Consider the following 20648-nt stretch of genomic DNA (forward strand, 5'->3'; position numbering starts at 1 on the left):
ATCAGCAGTGGTGCAAATTTTCCGCCAACCGTAACTTTGAAGGATTCAGTGTTAGACGGGTCTTTCAGTCTGTCCAAGTTGAATTTCATTCTGATGATCTTGGGCTTTTACCTTTCTTCAGTCTGATTCTGAAGTTCATTATCACCAGGTAGTGGTCACTTCCAATATCAGTGCCTGGAAATGTCCTTGTGCTCTCTTGATCCCAGACTGAAACCGCTTCTGCACCAGTATGTAATCTGGCTATGATGTATTCCATTAAGCACATGTCAGGTCCAGCATCATGAGGACTTATGCTCTCCAAGAGTGTTCACTAGCACCATGTTGTTGTAGTTGGCAAACTCAAGTAGGTGCAATCCTCGCTTGTTGGTTATGACATTACAGGAGAGGCTGCAGAATTCCTTCCAGTCTTTCAGTGTGTCTACACCAACTTGGCATTCCAGTCCCCCTGGATGATTAGAATGTCCTTTTTGTCAACCTTGTCAATAATTGCCTGGAGTTGGATGTAGAACTCTTCCACTTGGTCATCTTCATAGTCAGTTGTTGGTGCATAGGCCTGTATCACTGTGATATTGAAAGGTGTTGCTCTAAGGTGGATGGATATAAACCTGCTTGATACTAGGTGGCACCCGAGTACTGAGTTCTTAATGCTCTTGTTGATGACAAATCCTACACCATTGGCATGTTTGTCAAATTCTCCACTTTAGTATAGTATATGGCCTTCCTCAGTAAGATGTTCACGAGGTTTTACCACCTGACTTCACAGAGTCCCACAAAGTGCCAGGTTTACTCTATTCATATGTGAGCTCCTGCAGTTTCCGTGTTTGGGCAAGTATTCCACGTTCCATATGGCTAATGAGGTGTAGTCTCTCCCACAGATCTTCTATGGTGAGGTAACTCCAGGAGCAGACTTAGCACCTCCGCTCTGGTGTGCAATGGATGGCACGGTCCTTGGTGACCCAAGTGGTGACTGATCCGGAATGGGTTCTGTTGTTGTATCCATTTGCCACGTGTCTTTGGTTGGTGCGGCCTGGTGGCACCCATCCTTCTCCAAGCCAAACCACAGTCAATGTCCTCCAGCTAGGTGACTCGCCCTGGTCTGGAACACATGGCCTTTGTAGTTCTTTGGGAAACTCATCCGCCCTGGCCAGTAACTTTGTTGATGAGGTCCTTTGCCCAGTGGTATCCTATAACACCACCCCTCATGTCATTTAGCCCACCAGCTCAGCGGTATACTGGGGTGTGCTACTTGGAGAAGACGTGAGATTTAGGAAATGGATAAGGACCAGAGATGCCCAAGCACCCTGCCAGATAGGCAGGTTTTCATTGTGCCCTACACCTATCTCTGACACTGCTCTACCAGCTCCTGGTATTTGGCATTCACCCACTCAACTGCTTCCTCAATCCATCTTCCCAGGGCACTGTCAGCTCTACCATGACCATCTGCTTCAAAGTTTCTGACAGAATGACCATGTCAGGCCTCAGAGATGATAATGTGATGAAGTCAGGGAACTTTAATTGCTGGCTGAGATTGACTTTCGGTTACCAGTCAGATGCTGTGGTGAGCTAGCCTGTTGGTGATCTGTGTTTGGTCTCCAGCTTTGACAAAGGCTATGGGCTTTCTTAGTTGGCAGAGATGTTTCTACTGTTGTTAATGGGCTAGGAGACACCTTCTTCCACTGCCTTGAGCACCTGGTCATTGCACCAGCAGTGGCAACCTTCTCCCAGGGCTTTTGGGCAGCTACAGAAGAAGTGCTCCTGGGTCCCTTTGTCAGAACAGAGAGGACATGGTGGTGCCTCCCTTTTGCCCAGGCAAAAAGGTTTGCTGGACTAGACAGGACATCATACTGGACTATGAACTTGTTGCGCTGAGGTTCTGTCTGGCAGATGTTGGACCAGATCTTTTGCTTCACTGCCCCCTCCCACCTTGTCCAAGCTCCCTGCTGCCCCATTCATATCATTCTGATGTAATGCACTTCCCTGACAGTTGCTGGCATCTCTTCCTAAACCAGCTTGCATCTGTCTCTGTCCTGGATCCTATCAAAGTGGGCTGAAGGGATGCTGCCTAGCCCCACTGACCTTACCAGATCACTGTGCTTTAGCCATTTCCACTGCATCCTTGGCCTTCCATTTCTCATATCTGGACCACAATGCCTCCTGATGAGATTTTGGGGTCGCTGTAATCTCTATACTGCAGCAATTCTCTTGTACAGGAAACCCTGAACTCATTCAGGCTGCAGAGGGAAGCTGCAGTTTATTCCTTGTTCTGTACAGAAGCTGCTCTTGCTGCGTGGGAGGCTCAGTCATCTTTGAAGGTAGCCATTTCTTTCTTTCAAGAATTTCAGCTATTGACCTGGGTATCCCATATAACAGCATGGGTCAGAGGATTTGGGAGAGGATGCCATGCGGGTTGATACAGGCCTTTGTCAAGACTATCTGGCAGGTTTTGTCCACACTGGTGAGCCCCACTTCTAATTCCTTTTTGGTCTTCTGAATAGCAGCCATATCTCTTTGGCTGCAGCAAAGATCTTCCCCAGGCTCTAAAATAATGCATCAGCCAGTTCCAGGGAAATCATACATCAAGTCAAACATCAGAATCAACGGTCAAAGACTCAACCCAGTGAATAAGTTCACAAATCTTGGCAGCAGAATGTCTCAGAACATCATCAATGATGAAGTAAACACCAGAACTGCAAAAGCAAGCATAGCCTTCAGCAGATTTCATACCAACGTCTGGAACAGAAGAGGCACAAGTTTTCAGATGAAGTTGAAGATGTATAGGGCTATGGTACTTCCCACTGTTTTACGCCTGTGAAACATAGACAGTGTACCAACTGAATGCCAAGAAACTGAACTATTTCCATACAATCTGCCTCAGAGAGCTCTTCAAACTTAAGTGGCAATACAGAATGCCTAACACTGAGGTACTTACCAAGGTTGGCCTGCCTGGTATCTACACCATCCCAGTTATGCTGGGCAAGCTAAGCAGATTGTACACCAGACTATCGGCTGCCCAAGAGTCTGCTTTTCGGTGAACTACAGAAAACGTTCCATTGGAGGCCAAAGCAAACACTATAAAAACACCTTGAAAACTTCACTAAAAGCCTTTGGCATCAACCCAGACACATGGCACCATATTGCCCAGGATCAGATTGAGTAGCGCTCCTCCTTCCATAAGGGTACAGTGACACATGAGGCAGAATGAATAATTCCAGCAGACACATAGACTGCCAGGAAAGCCCAAGCCAGCAATGCTCAACCCAATATAGCTGCCTCTTTCTTCCACATAGCCAAAGGACTTTTCGAGCATGGATTTACCTCTCCAGCCACCTGTGTCCCCACATTCCAGACCAGCCCCTACAAATCATGGATGGTGAAAGAAGTTTTCATTGTTGAATGAACGTAACATGGACCACAGGCTTCTGCATGGAATGGGTTATCCATGTTAGTCAGGCACTGGGAGCTGCACAAACAGCTACATCCATCCTAGTGGAAGTGAGGCAGCAAATAGTCCTTAATCCTCTTAATGGTCTCTGTGACTTCCTTCCCCTTCCCCTCTTCATATCAGCCATCTGCTCTCCCCACACTCAGTGTTAATGAAATGTTAATGCTCAACCCAATGAGCTCCTTCAGCACATTGTATGTCACTCCATCTTCAATCCTCATTGTTATCAAGTGAAGTTACACAAAGGGCACACGTAAGATCAGTAGTATTTAATATCATTATACTTTGAATATTCACAGCATCACAAAAGGATATGACTGCTCTCATTAGTCAACAACATATTGGTTCATTATCCGACATTATAAATAAACCTGTTATTTATTTCATCAAATTAAAAGTCCACAAAAATGCACAAAATTACCTAATATTCATCATTGACCAGTGCAGTGTTTGGTAATGTTAGAAAAGATAAACTGAGAGTCAAATCATTAGTGTGGGAGTATGGGTGAAAGGAATTCAGCGATGGGCAGGTTCGAGCTGGTGCCCGACTCTCCCCATTCCCCACAGCCTTTGACTGGAGACAATCGGTGACCAGCACCTACTTCCCCACCAAGGGGAGGAATGGCCCTTTGTATCTCAGGCTAATGCCCTCACAATACCCTGGCTAGCCATCTCACCTTCTGTCCGACCCCTAGTGCACACTCCACTGTCCACCAAATTGCAGCCAAACCCAATTTGGGCATTACCACCTTATCCAGCCAACCTTTGGCAGAAAACTGAATGAAAGAGTCCCTAAATCTGCACACCAGAAAAGAATGATTTGCATTTTATATCTTCCTGTCTGGTTTGGGAGCTACTTGAGTAGACTGGGAGTGACTTGCAAAGTACTGTACCGGAGCTATCCACTGCTGTGTGGTTGGAATCCTCATTACACTACAGAGAAGCACTCACAGTGAGGAGGTGTCTGCGAGTTCACAAGTTTCAGTCTAACAGGATGCATGGAGGTGGCGAATAGGATAGTGCTTCAGTTACAGATCTAAACATTTTCTCCAAGGACAAGATGGTGCAGAAGCAACAAGGACAGCTGAGCCTCAGGTACAGAGCACCTCTCTCTGCTCTGCTCATGTATAGGAGAGAATCCTTTCCTTGAACTGCCAGCCAGTACAGAAGCAGAAGGAGATAGTGAGCTGGCAGCTTGGTTTTGAATTTACAGCCCCTAGTAATTGGTCAAGACTGATACTGGATTCCCAGAGGCAGTAGTAATCCAAGAAAACTAGGTGAGGGTTAATCTACAATATCATTAAACTGGTAGTATTTGAAACAACACTAAGAGTCAGAGAGCAGGTGAGAGCACAGTACTTGAAATGTTGGAACAATCATTTACCATAACAATTAAACATTTCCATCACATGATAAATAAAGATTACAGAATTATTACCAGACCCAGGCACATTACATGAGTACCCAAGGAAGGCAGGAGGAAGAAGACATTCAAAGCCCCGTTGAACCCAGGACGTGAAATGAAACTCCTGCCAGTTTTTAGCTTGAGCCATTATAGTCTACATGGTGCTAAGTCAAGGTCTGGGTATGCATTTTTGAACCACTTCCTTTTCTTCACTTTAGTTTGTGATTCCTCTCAAGCTGCCTGAGACATCCTTGAGTGCTTGAAGTAGCTGCAGAGAGGCACAGATCAGTCACAAACACAGGATTAAACACTCGGGAGATCTTTTGCCTTCTGTCACAGTCTGTACGGGCAGGAATACATGTGCAGACATGACTGACATTTAAATTCAGAAAGGCGGGAAAAGAGAATGAACAAGAGAGAGGGAGAGAAAGAGAGAATGAGTGATAGCGAGAAAGCATGTGAGGAAATGGTTAATAGTACAGTACATCATTTTGTCTTTGGCAGTGTGGCAAAAGCAAAAATAATTCAGAAAAATCAGTGAGCAACTCAATCAAGATCCAACCACACAATAGACCAAGTGTAATTCAGTAACATCAGACACTGGCCCTTTGCCCATTGAGTCCAAAATGGTTGTCAACCATCTACTTGAACTCAACTAACACTAATGCTAATTTATTCTTCCTGCATTCTCATTGACACCAGGATTCTAGTAAATACTAATGTTCAGTGACCAATTAACCTACCAACTGCATGTCTTTGGGATGTTGGAGGATACCAGAGCATCCAGAGGAAATCCACACAGTCACAGGGAGGATGTGCATATTGCACGTGGATAGCACCTGAGGTTGGGATTGAACCTGGGTCTCTGGTGCTGCTATTCTTATTGCTGCACCAAGGTACAGTCTTTCAGCGAGGACACCAGCTCACTGCTAGAGCTGTGTTCAAGCTGTTTTACTTCATCTCCTGGAGAGCTGCTCATAGCCCACACTACATGGGGGGCTTGTAGCGGCTGTTAACGAGGCTGTGCCAACCATACCTAGTATGATTTTCATACTCAGCCTCCATTCTATGTACAGGTTTGTGCACCAAAATCCCAGAGAGCACAGGAATGAGGAAATGACTCCAAACAGGTGTGATTTGAACTTTGCCCTCTCCAGAAACTAAATTAGAGATCTTCAGGAGTCAGCAGTACGCTTCCTGCAAGGACAAAACCAATTCAGCAGGTCAGTTCCCAAGGAAACAGGAATGCTACGAATAACTGCAAAGTTCATGCACTGCAGTTGGCTGTGCCATCCATACCCTACATGCTCCTCAGTAATAGCTCTGATCATAATGAATGAGGAGGGAGGAGAACAAAACTCATTCACAGACTGCTTGGAAAGATATCCCTAGTTCAATTGCATGATTTTGTAGATTCCTTTGTTTTGCTAAGTTATTGAACTGCGAGCTTGGAGGGCAGGGTTAACGTGCAGCGTACGACTCCATGTTTAAGCTTCACTGTCAGGTGGAGATGGGGATTCCAGGTTACTAGAGCCAGGTTTACGGTTTCTTACACTGCTTTCTTCATCCTGCAGAGAAAGAAAAAGATTGAAAAATAGACAATCAAAAATCCCATGCTCCAATACCGGACCATGTTTCTGCTGTATTGATGTCGTTGGATTGGACTGTATAATGACAATTTTCTATGCAATTTAACAATTTATGCCTGTTAGTATTTTATATAATCACCTATATGCATGTAACTGTTTAGTATGCTTCCTTGTGGTCATAGTATTTATATTCAATTTGTTCATAATCACCTAGTGGTTAATGTTCTGTGTATCAATCTGGAAGCTTCTCTTGGTATTGTGTTATTTGAATAGGGTCTATCAAATTGGTTAACTCTTATTTACAATTTGATTGGAATATTTCTTACAGCGCCTAGTAAAAGTATTTAGCTTCCACCCCTTTGTTCACACAAACGAATATTATAACCAGGGATTTTGATCAATTTAACTGGAATTTTTATTATTTTTATTTGTGAATCACATGCTCCTCCCCCCCCACAATAGCACCCCCCAAATCAAGGAAAATTGTAAATCATGAAAAACTAAAAAGTCAGCAGTTCATAAATATTTAATTCCCTTTGCTAAGTACTTAGTTGAACCACCTCTCACAGCTATTGCAGACAGTAGTCTTTTAGGCTATTCCATTAGCTTTGCAAAATGTAATGGGGCAAGATTTGCCCATTCTTCTTTGCAAAATTGCTCAAACTGTGCCAGGTTAGTTGGGGAGCAGTGATGGATAGCAATGCTGAGGTCTTGCCAAAGATGTTCGATCGGGTTAAGGTCAGGACTCTAACTGGGCCACTCAAGGACATCAGGTTTTTTCACTTGAAGCCACTCCATGGTTTCTCCGGTAGTGTTCTTTGAGTCATTGTCCTGCTGAAAGACGTACATCCTTGCCAGTTTAAGCTTTCTGGAAGAGGCTAGCAGGTTTTTTTTATCCAGAATCTCTCAGTATTTAGCAGCATTCATCTTCCCATTAATCCTGACCACATATTCTGTCACTATTACTGAAAACATCCCATAGCATGCTACTACCTTCACTATATTTTACAGTAGGGCTGATGTGTAGTACTGGATTTACACCACACGCACCACTTAGAATTGAGGAAATAAAGTTCCACCTGTTACGAAGGATGAACAACTCTGATGGGCAGAAGGGTGCAGAGTTGCCAATGCCCCCCCCCCACCCCTTTTGGAGAATCGCAAATCGCTACTATTTCGATGCTGTTATCAAGGAAGTAAGAGAGACAAAAGGGACTCTGCCAGGGCAGTTGTTATTGATAACAGCTCATGAAAGTTAATGAGAGAGAGGCACAGCTAAGGTGGAATGTCTCCTCCTAACAAAAGCGGAACGGAACCATTGATTACTGCTATTGTCTTTTGGAGAAGGATACTGTTCTATTCATTGAAACCCCTCAGGGGACAACCAGAGTGGGCTGGTTTGATGGGTTACATCATCTCAACCTGACACCTGAGACCCCATGAGTGGGGATAAAAGTGGGGTCTGGGGTAACACCCCTCAGATGCACCAGGAGAAACGCTAGTGAGCATCAGAACCACCACGAGACAGGGTGGGAGACCGGAGACCAAACGAAGGGTCAGTAAATCTTAACTCACAGTGTTTTGTAGCGAGACTGGTGGGGGCTTGTGTGTGTGCCCACCCTTGCCTGGGTGACGAGTCCACCACAGAAGAACGGTCTAGCTAAAGGACAGAGGGGTCATACATGAATGGCCACAACAACAACGCATCGACGGATCAAAATTGTAAAGGAAGGTTGGCAAGATAATAGCTATTACTGTTCGCACATTCTCTCTCTCTCTCTCCAACAATTGCAACACAGCGACCAACAATTATTGCAGCCTGCATGAACTGAACTGAACTTTATATTTCCATCTGACAATTCATTATCCCCTAGACAATGATAGAGCTTATTTCTTATTGATTATTATTATACCCGCACTTTTAGGTTTAGTATTGATGACATATATTATCTGTATATTTGCATTGATATTATTTTTGTGTATTTTTACTAATAAATACTGTTGAAAATAGTATCACCAGACTCCAACAGACACTTCTATCTTTGCTGGTAAGACACCCAGTTACGGGGTTTGTAACAAATTGGGGCCTCGTCTCGAGATTTGATACCAAATTGGAGGGCCAGTGAAACCGGCTTTAAGTCCAGACTTTGATCTGGTTGCATGGGTAACCAGATGGGAAACCAGCAAAGATGGACGTAGACGAATTTACCAAAACCCGACTTTGAAGGCGCTAGAGGAGGCCACAAAGACGGACTTGGTAAATATTGCGAAAGGACTAAATCTCACAGAGGTGAGGTCGTCAATGAAAAAGTGGGAGATGCGGAGGGCCATAACTCAGTATTATATTAAGAAGCACGTGTTTTTGGCTGAGGTATTGGAACATATCCCTGAAAAGGTACCAGCTATTGGGACGGCTCAGTTAGAGTTAGAAAAATTGAGGCTGGACGCGGAACAGAAGAAGAGGGAGCATGAACTTAGGTTAAAACAGCTAGAAGCAGCTGAAAAGGAGAAGGAACATGAACATAGGTTACAACAGCTGGAAGCAGAGGAAAGGGAGAAGGAAAGAGCTGAAAAGGAAAAGGAGAAACAGAGGCAGCATGAGCTGGACATGGAGAAGTTAAAGCAACAGGGAAGAGTCCCAGGGGCAGACCGAGAGGAGAAGTTTAATGTTAGTAGGGAGTTTAGGTTAGTACCTCCGTTTGAGGAGACAGATGTTGATAGTTATTTCTTGCATTTTGAAAAGGTGGCAGTGAATCAGAAGTGGCCCAGAGATCAGTGGGTGGCGTTGTTACAAAGTGTGTTAAAAGGGAAGGCACAACAGGCATATGCGGCGTTGTCTGTGGAGAAGTCTGAGAATTATGAGGAAGTAAAACAGGCCATCCTTCGGACCTATGAGTTAATCCCTGAAGCATATAGACAAAAGTTCAGAGATTTAAAGAAAGTGTGGAATCAAACGTATGCAGAGTTTGCCTATGAGAAGGGTGTGCTCTTGGATCACTGGTGTGTGGCAGAAAGGGTGGAGGAGGATTTCCATCGTTTCAGGGAGTTAATTCTGATTGAAGAATTTAAAGGTTGTGTTTCGGATGATATCCAGATGTATTTGAACGAGAAGCCGAATAAGTCTATATCAGAATTTGCCAGGTTCGCAGACGAATATGCCCTAACCCACAAGATAAAGTTTTCCTCAAATAAGAGTTACCAGAAAGACTGTAGGAATGGTAGAGAAAGCCCGCTGGCTGAGGTAGAAATTAAGCTGGGAGCTAGTGGTAAAAGTAAGGAGGAAGAAAGGCAGGCTGGCAGAAGGGTTCCTGGCTTGACCTGTTTTAATTGTGGAAAGGTTGGTCATATTGCATCTAAGTGCTTTGCTCCGAGGAAGGAGACAGGAAAAGGGAACACAGCAGTCCCTACAGGGTGTATTGTGTCGATCAGCAAATCGACAAGGAAGGCCCAGGTATATAAAATACGAGAGGGGTATGAGAAATTTATTTCAGAAGGGACCGTGTCTGTGAAAGAGGAAAAAACCCCAGTTCCAGTGTGGATCTGGAAAGATACTGGAGCTGAGCAGTCATTGATTCTCAGTAAGGTACTAGATTTTGGTCCTGAGACTGGAGAGGTAGTTTTGAAAGGCAAAGGAAAAGGGACAGAAGCTGTACCTTTGCATGGGATCATTATAAATTGTGATCTAGTAACTGGACCAGTTGAAATAGGGGTACGGTCAGAATTACCGAGAGACGGCGTGGACGTCCTTCTTGGTAATGATTTAGCAGGGGGTGAGGTGTGTTCAGCAAGGAAGCTGACGAGCAAGCCTGTGAAGGCTGAGGACCGGCCCCTAGGTTCCAAGCTCTATCCTGCATGTGCGATCACTCGCAGCATGTCAAGAAAGGCAGCTGAGAAAGAGACCAGTTTAAATGAGTCCTGTGTTGATTTGGCTGAGACGTTTTTACTGACCCTGTACCAAGAGGGGTTAGGGGATGGTAAGACAGAGAATAGGGATGTGAAAGAGAGTAAAGGAGAGGAGTTAGACCTACCTGTAACCAGGAGGGAATTTATAGAGGCACGGAGTAAAGATGAGAAACAGATAAGGCAGTCAGAAGGTCCGGGGTTGGACATGGATGATCTGTCTGGCTTGACGGAACTGTTTGAAGAAGTTGAAAAATTGAAATGTGTTCCCGATAATGATACAAGGGCAGTCCTAGATTAAAAGGATGCCGTTACCTTGAAGGAGTCTGCTGGGTTAGCAGACGAAATTGTTTTAACCTGCAAGGTTGAGTTTACTCCGGATGGGAGTTGCCCAGAGAGTAACTGGGAGGATCAGGGGAATTTAGAATTTGAAAAGGGGACGGGTATTGAAAGCCTGGAAGAGGCAGATGTCCCGTTTGAGTGTGTTCAAGATGTGGATGCACATGGTACTGAACCTAGTATGAAACTAGGAAAAGTCTGAGGTATCTGATTTAGTTGAAAAGGAATGCAGTCCTTTTGGGTCAGATGGACTTGGTTCAGTGAAGAAAGGGTTAACCTTGGTACCAGTGGGAAGTGAGAATTCTCAGTTGTTTGTGTTAGAAGGTGTGTTAAAAGTTAGTGAGGAGATGGGAGCTGGTGATGTGAATATTATTATTGAAGGAGAAGGGAAAAGTGTAGTTCCTAAATTGAATAAAAAAAATTTAAAGTCTGGATTGGTTTCAGAAGCAGTAACCAGGCTGAAGGAACAATGGCTTGTTAACAAGATGCCTGTGAATCAATTACACTTTGTGTTGGAATTTAAAGGTAAACAACTTGCAGATGTGAAACTGAAAACTAATAGAATGAAGGGTCCTGAAGATAAAACGAATGTCTTGCTTAAAAATAAAGAATTGTGTGGAAGTTCAGAAGATGGGCTAAGTTTGGAAAACATTGTTGATAAAATAACTCCTATGAGAGGAGTATGCGAAAGCCTATTCCACACTGGTGAGCAAGCTAACCACGTGAGAGTTAAATGGAAAAGAGGCAAAGGTTGACAAAATGCCACTTTAAATAACAGGATCTGGTTTTGAGGGATTTCGACAAAGCATGTAAATAATAAAGACAACACCATGGAAGATTGACTGTTAAGTTTAAAAGTAAAATAAAGATTAGTATTTGCATAAACTTTTGTAATGTACTACAGAATAATCACACAGGTATTGGTTCATCTTTTGTAACATATACTTAAGATCACAACTCTTTAGTTTTGTTTTTGCTGAAGAAAAGGAATAAAAATAGGTGGTTATTAAATTGGAGTCTGATGCTACAGGAATTTATTAAGGTACAAGATATTAAGATATTAAAGGAAGTGACAATGGAATCGCTAACTGTTTAGATGCTCTGTTGAATGTATATCTGTATTACTCTGTAGTTAAAAAAAACTGTTTTGTATTGTGTTAGATTCTGTAATTCTGTAAGACTCTGTATTAGTTAATTTTCCCCTTTGGTGAAAATTCTTAGAAGGATGGGGGTGTTACGAAGGATGAACAACTCTGATGGGCAGAAGGGTGCAGAGTCACCAATGCCCCCCCCCCCCCCCTTTTGGAGAATCACAAATCGCTACTATTTCGATGCTGTTATCAAGGAAGTAAGAGAGACAAAAGGGACTCTGCCAGGGCAGTTGTTATTGATAACAGCTCATGAAAGTTAATGAGAGAGAGGCACAGCTGAGGTGGAATGTCTCCTCCAAACAAAAGCGGAACGGAACCATTGATTACTGCTATTGTCTTTTGGAGAAGGATAAACAGTACTTGGTACTGTTCTATTCATTGAAACCCCTCAGGGGACAACCAGAGTGGGCTGGTTTGATGGGTTACATCATCTCAACCTGACTGACACCTGAGACCCTGTGAGTGGGGATAAAAGTGGGGTCTGGGGTAACACCACTCAGACGCACCAGGAGAAACACTAGTGAGCATCAGAACCCCCACGTGACAGGGTGGGAGACTGGAGACCGGAGACCGAACGAAGGGTCGGTAAATCTTAACTCACAGTGTTTTGTAGCGAGACCGGTGGGGGCTTGTGTGTGTGTCCACCCTTGCCTGGGTGACAAGTCCACCACAGAAGAATGGTCTAGCTAAAGGACGGAAGGGTCATACGTGAATGGCCGCAACAACAACGCACTGACGGATCAAAATCGTAAAGGAAGGTTGGCAAGATAATAGCTATTACTGTTCGCACATTCTCTCTCTCTCTCTCTAACAATTGCAACACAGCGACCAACAACTACCGCAACCTGCATGAACTGAACTGAACTTTATATTTCCATCTGATGATTCATTATCCCCTAGACAACGATAGAGCTTATTTCTTATTGATTATTATTATACCCGCACTTTTAGGTTTAGTATTGATGACGTATATTATCTGTATATTTGCATTGATATTATTTTTGTGTATTTTTACTAATAAATACTGTTGAAAATAGTATCACCAGACTCCAACGGACACTTCTATCTTTGCTGGTAAGACACCCAGTTACGGGGTTCGTAACGCACCTTAGTCTCATTTGACCATGAGTCATATTTCCACATCTTTACAGAATCTTTTAAGTGAAACAGTGCAAAATCTTTATTGGCAAGTATTTTTTATTTAGCCAGAGATTCTTCCTCACTACTCTTCCATAAGCACCCTTTTTGTGGAGCCATGAACTTCATCTTCATTGCAGCCACTGCCTTCTGCAGCTCCCTCAGAGTGACTGCTGGTCTCGGTACTCTCCTTTACAAGTACCATTTTTCTCCACTGACCAAGTTCAGAGAGGCCGCCTGACCTAGGCAGTGTGGTTATGGTTTTATATTTTCCTCTTTTTCATGATGGACTTACTAAGCTCCAAGGTATGTTCAGTGCCTTTGAAGTAATCTTATACCCTTCCCAGATTTGTATTTCTCTATTATCATTTCCCTAACTTGCCCTGTTTTCTTTCCTTCATTTTGTTTTGGTCTGTTGAAAATCTACCATACCGTTGGACTTTACAGAGAGAGTGGGTATTTATTTAGCTGACTTCCAATTTTCTACATCAACAAATTGGGTGAGTTGGTAAGATAACATACAATATTGCGCAATGGGGATGAATACTTTTTCAGCCTCACAATTCCGGTTTTTAACTTTTAGTAATTCGTTGACAGGTTTTGGAATTTATCTTTTGATTTGAAATGATGCACAATGCTTTATAGATTAGCTCAAAAATTCCTACTTTAATTTTAAATTTAAAAAGCAAATTTAGAAAATGAGGTATTAAAATGTGAAAATAGCTGTTCAGGCTGAATACTTTTTCAAGGCACTATATTTGTGATATAAAAACTGAACATGTGGCCCTGCTATCTTTACTATTTATTATTCAGTATTTATTCTTTCCCTTCCTTTCCTCTGTTTTAGACTCCTGCTACTGTCTGTTTCCAATTTGTTGTTCTATTACTGCTGATTAAAATGGCCGTGAAGCAACAAGTTTTATGCCTTTTTCTTGACTTCTGAAAAAAACAAGAGAATTCAAGACTGTCCCGAACTGATTAACTTGTTTACGCTCACTGTTCTGTTTACAAGCCTGATAACATTAATTCTGAAATGTTCCATCTTTACTGCCGCCAGCTGAACTGTGCAGAGTGGGTCTGTGGATGGAAATTTGATTTGATGCCAGATAAACAGTAAGTGACCGATGTTTTGATGGTCTTGTTATGGGGCAAGAGCAGACCACAATGTTTTGCAGTACTGAACAGTGCCACACTAAACATCAGTCCATGTAATGAAAAAACAAAGCTCAATATTGATTACATCTAATTGCCAATTTTGATGTATTATCTACGATAAATGATTAACACAACTTAAAAGATAAAATCACTTATCCTCTGTCTAGTTTACATTATTTGCTCACATTGCCTTTGTATCTATGAATGATAGCAAGCAGAAAAATGGCTCCTGGTTTGTAGCAACATTTGATGTGCTGGACAGCACTCTTGCCATTCCTGTTGATCTTTTCCAAGCAGATCCAGGGTGGAATTCTGCTCTTTATTATCATTTCAGGGGATCTGTCCTGGGTTCAACATGTGTCTCCCATTACAAAGAAGGCACGGCGGCGCCTCTACTTTCCATGAAGTTTACAAGGATTTGGCATGTCATCTAAAACTTCCATAGATTCTAGTGGAGATACTGGAAACAGACTGGCTGCAATACAACCTGCTATGGAAACACCAATTCCTTTGAATGGAAAATCCTACAAAAAGTCCATCCATCAAAGGTAAAACCGTCACCACCACTAAGCACATCTACATGGAGGACTATTGCAGGAAAGCAGAATTCATTATCAAGGACCCTCACCACCAAGGCCTCTCTCTTCTCTCTGCTGTCATCAGGAAGGTGGTACAGGAGCCTCAGAACCCACATCCCAGGTTCAGAAACAACTATTACCCACAACCAGCAGATTCCTAAATCAGAGTGGATAACTTCACTCACTCTAACACTGAAATGATTATACAACCTACAGACTCACTTTCAAGGACTCTACAACCCATGTTCTCAATATTTATTATTATTATTTTGTTATTTTCTTTCTCAGAATTTGTATTTGCCGATTTCTTGTCTTTTGCATATTGGTTTGTATGCAGTTTTTTCATCGACTATTTTTTATTTATTTTTATTTACTGTAAATGCCTTTCAAATGAATTTCAAGGTAGTATATGGTGTCATATATTCAGTTTGATAATAAATTTATTTTATCCCTGCACCCTAGGGTTTTACACAGTCGCTGCTCTGTGTATGTGAGGAGAGTGACGGTGGTATGGGGCAGTGTGTTAATTGGTCCATGATGTGTAAAAGCACCATGAAATCTTGTGCCCCTCAATTGTCCTTCAAATGGAGACCAAAAGACTCGCTGGATCCTGGAACCTCTTCTCTGTGTGGCCTGATGCTTCTTATAACATGGACATTTAAAGCCAACCACTTTAACAAGCTGTGGGTTGGGTTGTCAGGGCAGTTTTCCAACACTAGTCATTGCCTTTACAGTCAAGACTCTTCTGAGGAGGTTGATAAATCTGCTGGCTCGTGGGTAGCACCCAGCTCAGCATGGGTTTGTGCCATAAATAGCCGATCTTTCTTTAGGGTTTGGGAAGTGTGGGGGTATAAATGCTTTGGGCTCTTCCCTCTTTGTTTTAGTCTTCCTCGATACATGGTATGGGCAACTCTCCATACTACAGCTATGAACACAACAGACCAATTCCAAATTATAACAAGAAACAAAAAGAGAAATAAACAGCAGATAATTGGAGAATTTGGGTTAATATAGACAGCAGCACTGACTTTTATATGCAAAACTACTACTTGGTTCACTTTATCAATGGGTGAAAGGAAGGTCGATGCAGATGACAATGCAAGGTGATTTATCAAATTCAGTATGAAGGCTGATTAGGAAACTCAAGCCACATTGGGATACTGGCATTCATTAATCAAGGCATTTGGTACAAGAGCAGGGAGGTTATACTAACTTTATAAAACACTGGTTAGAAATCAAATGCAGTTCTAGTCACCACAGTACAGGAAGTGTGTGCCAGCATTGGAGATGGTTCAGAGCACATTTACCAGGATCATGTTTAGGATGGAGCTCTTCAGTTATGAGGAGAGACGAGGTCCGTGTTCCCTGGAGGGGAGGTGGTTAAACAGGTACAATGATTGTGATATATAAAATTAGGGATATAGAAACATAGAAAACCTACAGTACAATACAGGCGCTTCAGCCCTCGATGCTGTGCCGAACATGTACTTACTTTAGAAATACCCAGGGTTACCCATAGTCCTCTATTTTTCTAAGCTCCATGTACCCATCTAGGAGTCTCTTAAAAGACCCTATCGTTTCTTCCTCCACCACCGTCACTGGCAGTCCATTCCATGCACTCACCACTCTCTGCATAAAAAACTTACTCCTGACATCTCTGCACCTACTTCTAAGCACATTAAAACTGTGCCCTCTTGTGTTAGCCATTTCAGGCCTGGGAAAAAGCATCTGACTATCCACACGATCAATGCCTCTCATCATCTTATACACCTCTATCAGGTCACCTCTCATCCTCCGTTGCTCCAAGGAGAAAAGGCCGAGTTCACTGAACCTATTCTCATAGGGCATGTTCCTCAATCCAGGCAAGATATAGACAATGTACACTGCAGAAAACTTTTCCTTTCATTGCAGGCAAATGAAACTAGAGGATATAGATTTAGGGTTGGGAGAGAAGATTTAGAGGTGATCTGAGAGGGACCTTCTTCACCCAAAGAGTGGTGGGCATCTGAAATACAGTATCTGAAAAAGTGCATAACCTCCCTGGTCTTGTACTAAATGCCCTGATTAATGAAGCTCGGTATCCCAGAGACAGCACCTCAGTGCCCAGGCATTAGGTAAGATTAATATGGATGAGTGTCCTCATTTACACTACATGTTGCATCTGCAAAGGAAACAGCATTATGAAGGACCCCATGCACCCCCCCCCCCCATACAATCTCTTCTCCCTCCTGCCGTCTGGGAAAAGGCTCTGAAGCATTTGGGCTCTCACGACCAGACTATGTAACAGTTTCTTCCCCCAAGCAATCAGACTCCTCAATACCCAGAACCTGGACTGACACCTTACTGCCCTATTGTCCTGTTTATTATTTTTTGTAATGCCTGCACTGTTTTGTGCATGTAGTCCTGTGTAGGTCTGTAGTCTAGTGTAGTTTTATCTATGTTGTTTTTTTTAATGTAGTTCAGTCTAGTTTTTGTACTGTGTCATGTAACACCATCGTCCTGAAAAATATTGTCTCATTTTTACTGTGTACTGTACCAGCAGTTATGGTCGAAATGACAATAAAAGTGACTTGACTTGACTTAGTTAGTGTGGATGTGGTGGGATGAATAGCCTACAGTATAACTGTGACTATGAAAGAACAGATCAATGGAGCATGATGAGAAATATTATCATTGCCACAAATACGGGGGGTCCATGGGTTGTCACTACACAGAAACGTTTAACCACCAATCTGGAGAAATGAATGGAGCGATGCTATCTGTGGACAGGTTGAGAAATAGGGAGGACAGATTTATGATGAAGGGTCAACCTGGGCAGGAAGAGCTTCAAGGTTCAGTACTTACAGGAAGAGTGCTAGAAGAAGATTGTTCTGGGTATAGATTAGTTGTATACAGAGCCAGTGTAAACTCAATGCAATAAATAGCTTCCACGCTATAACAGTTCTATGATTGTATCCAAATTTGTCTTTTTCCTTAATTAGAAATTTCAAATGTGTTCCATAAAATGATGACTTCTGAATTTTCATACAATTTGTAGTTGTCACGAGATTTTAAATTAAAACAAAGTTCAGATTAAGTAAGAGTTAATGTGAACACACACAAAATGCTGGAGGAATTCAGCAGGCCAGACAGCATTATTGGAAAAGAGTAAACAGTCGATGTTGCAGGCCGAAATCCTTCATCTGGATTGGAAAGGAATGAGAGAAGACAGAGTCTCACCTAATCTCTTTAACTGCCCATCACCACCATCTGGTGTGCTCCTCTCTTTCAGCATTCCCCATTTCTGTTTCCCTCTCTCACCCTATCTCCTCACCTGTCAATCACCTCTCTCCTTTATTCCATGCTCTACTGTCCTCTCCTAACAGATTCCCCCTTCTCTAGCCCTTTTATCTATTTCACCAGACAACTTTCCAGCTCTTTAATTCACCCCTCCCCCTCTTCTGGTTTCACCTATCACCTGCCATCTTGTACTTTCTCCTGCCCTCCCCCCACCTTTCTACTCTGATTTCTCCCCTTCCTTTCCAGTCGACAAAGGGTCTCGGCCCAAAACATTGACTGTTTACTTTTTTCCATAGCTGCTGCCTGGTCTGCTGAGTTCCTCCGGCATTTTGTGTGTGTTACTTTGGATTTTCAGCATTTGCAGATTTTCTCGTGTTTGAAGAGTTAATGGCAATGGCTAAACAGTTTAGAAGTTCTGATGTTCCTAATGTATCACCTCTCAGCTGAGTGCCCAGTGCTGGAGAAGCATCACTGCTTGAGAAGAGTTTCCATTCCAAAACCAATGCACAACACCTACAGTGAAAAAATATGGCAAATGTGAGAGTTGTATTTTCACCTACCAGCTCCATGTTCCATTCTGTAGTGGGATGATCTTGTTCTGAATATTCCTGATCATCTAGATCCTCATTCCCATCCTGTTCCTCTTGGTCTTCATCATCATCCCTCATTGCATCCACTGCATCATCTTCATACTCAGTCAGATAATCTGACTCTTCTGCCAGAATCAGCAAAGAAAACACAATATAAGATCACAGGTGTAGAATTATGCATTTGACCCATTGAGTCAGCTCTGCCATTCCACCATGACTGATTTATTATCCCTCTCAACCACATACTCCTGCCTTCCCCGCCTCATAACCCTTGACACCCTTATAAATCAAGAACCTATCATCCTCTGCTTTAAATGTACCCAATGACTTGGCCTCCACAGCTGTCTGTGGCAATGAATTCCATAGATTCACCTGCCTCTGGCTAAAGTAATTCCTTGTTACCTCTGTTCAAAAGGGATATCCTTGCGTTGAGGCTGTGCCTTCCTAGTCCTAGACTCACCTGCTATAGGAAACATCTTCTCTACGTCCACTCTATCTGGACCTTACTATATTCAATGGGTTTCAATCTGATTCCTTCTCATTCTTCTAAACGCCAGCGAATACAAGGTTCAAAAGTTCTAAGTAAATTTATTAAAGTACATATATCTTACCATATACAACTCTGAGATTTTTTTTGTAGGCATACTCAATACATCCAAAATAGAATCAATGAAAGACTGCATAAACTTGGGTGTTTACCAATGTGTGCAAAATACAACATACTGTGTAAAAATACAAAAATAAATTATTAATAATAATAATAAATCAGTAAGAAATAAATATGGAGAACATCAGATGAAGAGTCCTTGAAAGGGAGTCCATAGGATGTGGGATCATTTCAGCGATGGGGCAAGTAAAGTTGAATGAAGTTATCCTCTTTAGCTCAAGAACTTGATGGTTGAGTGAAGTTATCCACTCTGATTTACGAGCCTGCTCATTGAGGGGTAATAGTTTTTCCTGAACCTGGTGGTGTGGGTCTTAAGGCTCCTATACCTTCTTCCTAATGGCAGCAGAGAGAAGAGAGCATGGCCTGGGTGGTGGGGCTCCTGATGAAGGATGTTGCTTTTATGTGACAACACTTCTGCAGATGTACTTGATGGTGGGGAGGCCTTTAGTCATGATGGACTGGGTCATATCCACTACTTTTTGTAGGAGCTTCCATTCATGGACATTGGTGTTTCCATACCAGGCTATGATGCTGCCAGTCAATATACTCTCTATGGTTCGTCAAAGTTTTAGAATATCTGCAGACTCCTAAGGAAGTGGGGGGGGGGGGGCTACTATGCTTTCTTTGCAATTGTACTACATGCTGGGCCAAGGACAGGTTCTCCTAAATGATCTTCTTCACCTCTGATCCTCCAATGTGTACTGGCTCATGGACCTTTGGTTTCCTCCTCCTGAAATCAATAATCAGCTTCTGGGTCTTGCTGACATTGAGTAAGAGGCTGTTGTGGTGGCACCACTCAGCCAGATTTTCAATCTCCCTCCTATATGCTGATTTGTCACCACCTTTGATTCAGCCTGTGACAATGGTATTGTCAACAAACATGCATGTGGCAATGCAGCTATGTTTAGCCACACAGTCATAAGTGCAAAACGAGTACAGCAGGGAGGTAAACACTTAGTACCGATAGTGCTGATGGAGATTGTGGAGATGTTGTTGCCAATCTGAACTGAATGGGGTCTGTAATTCAGGAACTCGAGGATCCAATTACACAAGGAGGTATTGAAGCCAAGATCTTGAAGCTTGATTAGTTTTGAGGGGATGATGGTACTGAATGCTGAACAGTAGTTGATAAAGAGCATGCTGAAGTATGCATCTTTGCCATTCATGCGTTCCAGAGTTGAGTGAAGAGTCAGTGAGATGGTATCTGCTATGGACCTGTTGCTCCAATAGGGAAACTGGAGTGGATCCAAGTTGTTTCTCAGCGAAGAGCTGATATGTTTCGTCATCAAATTCTCAAATCCCTTCGTCACTGTGGATGCAAGTGCCACTGGATGATAGTTACTGAGGTAGGTAACCACATTCTTCTTAGACACCTGTACAAGTGAAGTCTACTTAAAGCAGCTGGGTACCTCAGAC

At 42.7% G+C, this 20648-nt stretch overlaps 1 protein-coding gene across 6 annotated transcripts in view; it reads right to left on the bottom strand.

Annotated features, from left to right (window-relative positions):
- Nucleotides 1–3696: 3696 nt before the first annotated feature.
- pnpla6 (patatin-like phospholipase domain containing 6) overlaps nt 3697–20648 on the bottom strand; it is a 225509-nt gene continuing 208557 nt past the window's right edge. For all 6 annotated transcript variants that reach the window (XM_059992131.1, XM_059992129.1, XM_059992134.1 and 3 more), the window contains 2 exons: nt 18536–18690; nt 3697–6415 (listed from right to left, as the gene is read on the bottom strand). In XM_059992131.1, the coding sequence (XP_059848114.1) occupies nt 6335–6415; nt 18536–18690 (236 nt within the window). In that variant the 3' untranslated portion in view covers nt 3697–6334. The remainder of the gene's footprint in view (nt 6416–18535; nt 18691–20648) is intronic.

The sequence above is a fragment of the Hypanus sabinus genome, chromosome 16 (assembly GCF_030144855.1).
Source record: "Hypanus sabinus isolate sHypSab1 chromosome 16, sHypSab1.hap1, whole genome shotgun sequence".
In the NCBI taxonomy this organism is placed as follows: domain Eukaryota; kingdom Metazoa; phylum Chordata; class Chondrichthyes; order Myliobatiformes; family Dasyatidae; genus Hypanus; species Hypanus sabinus.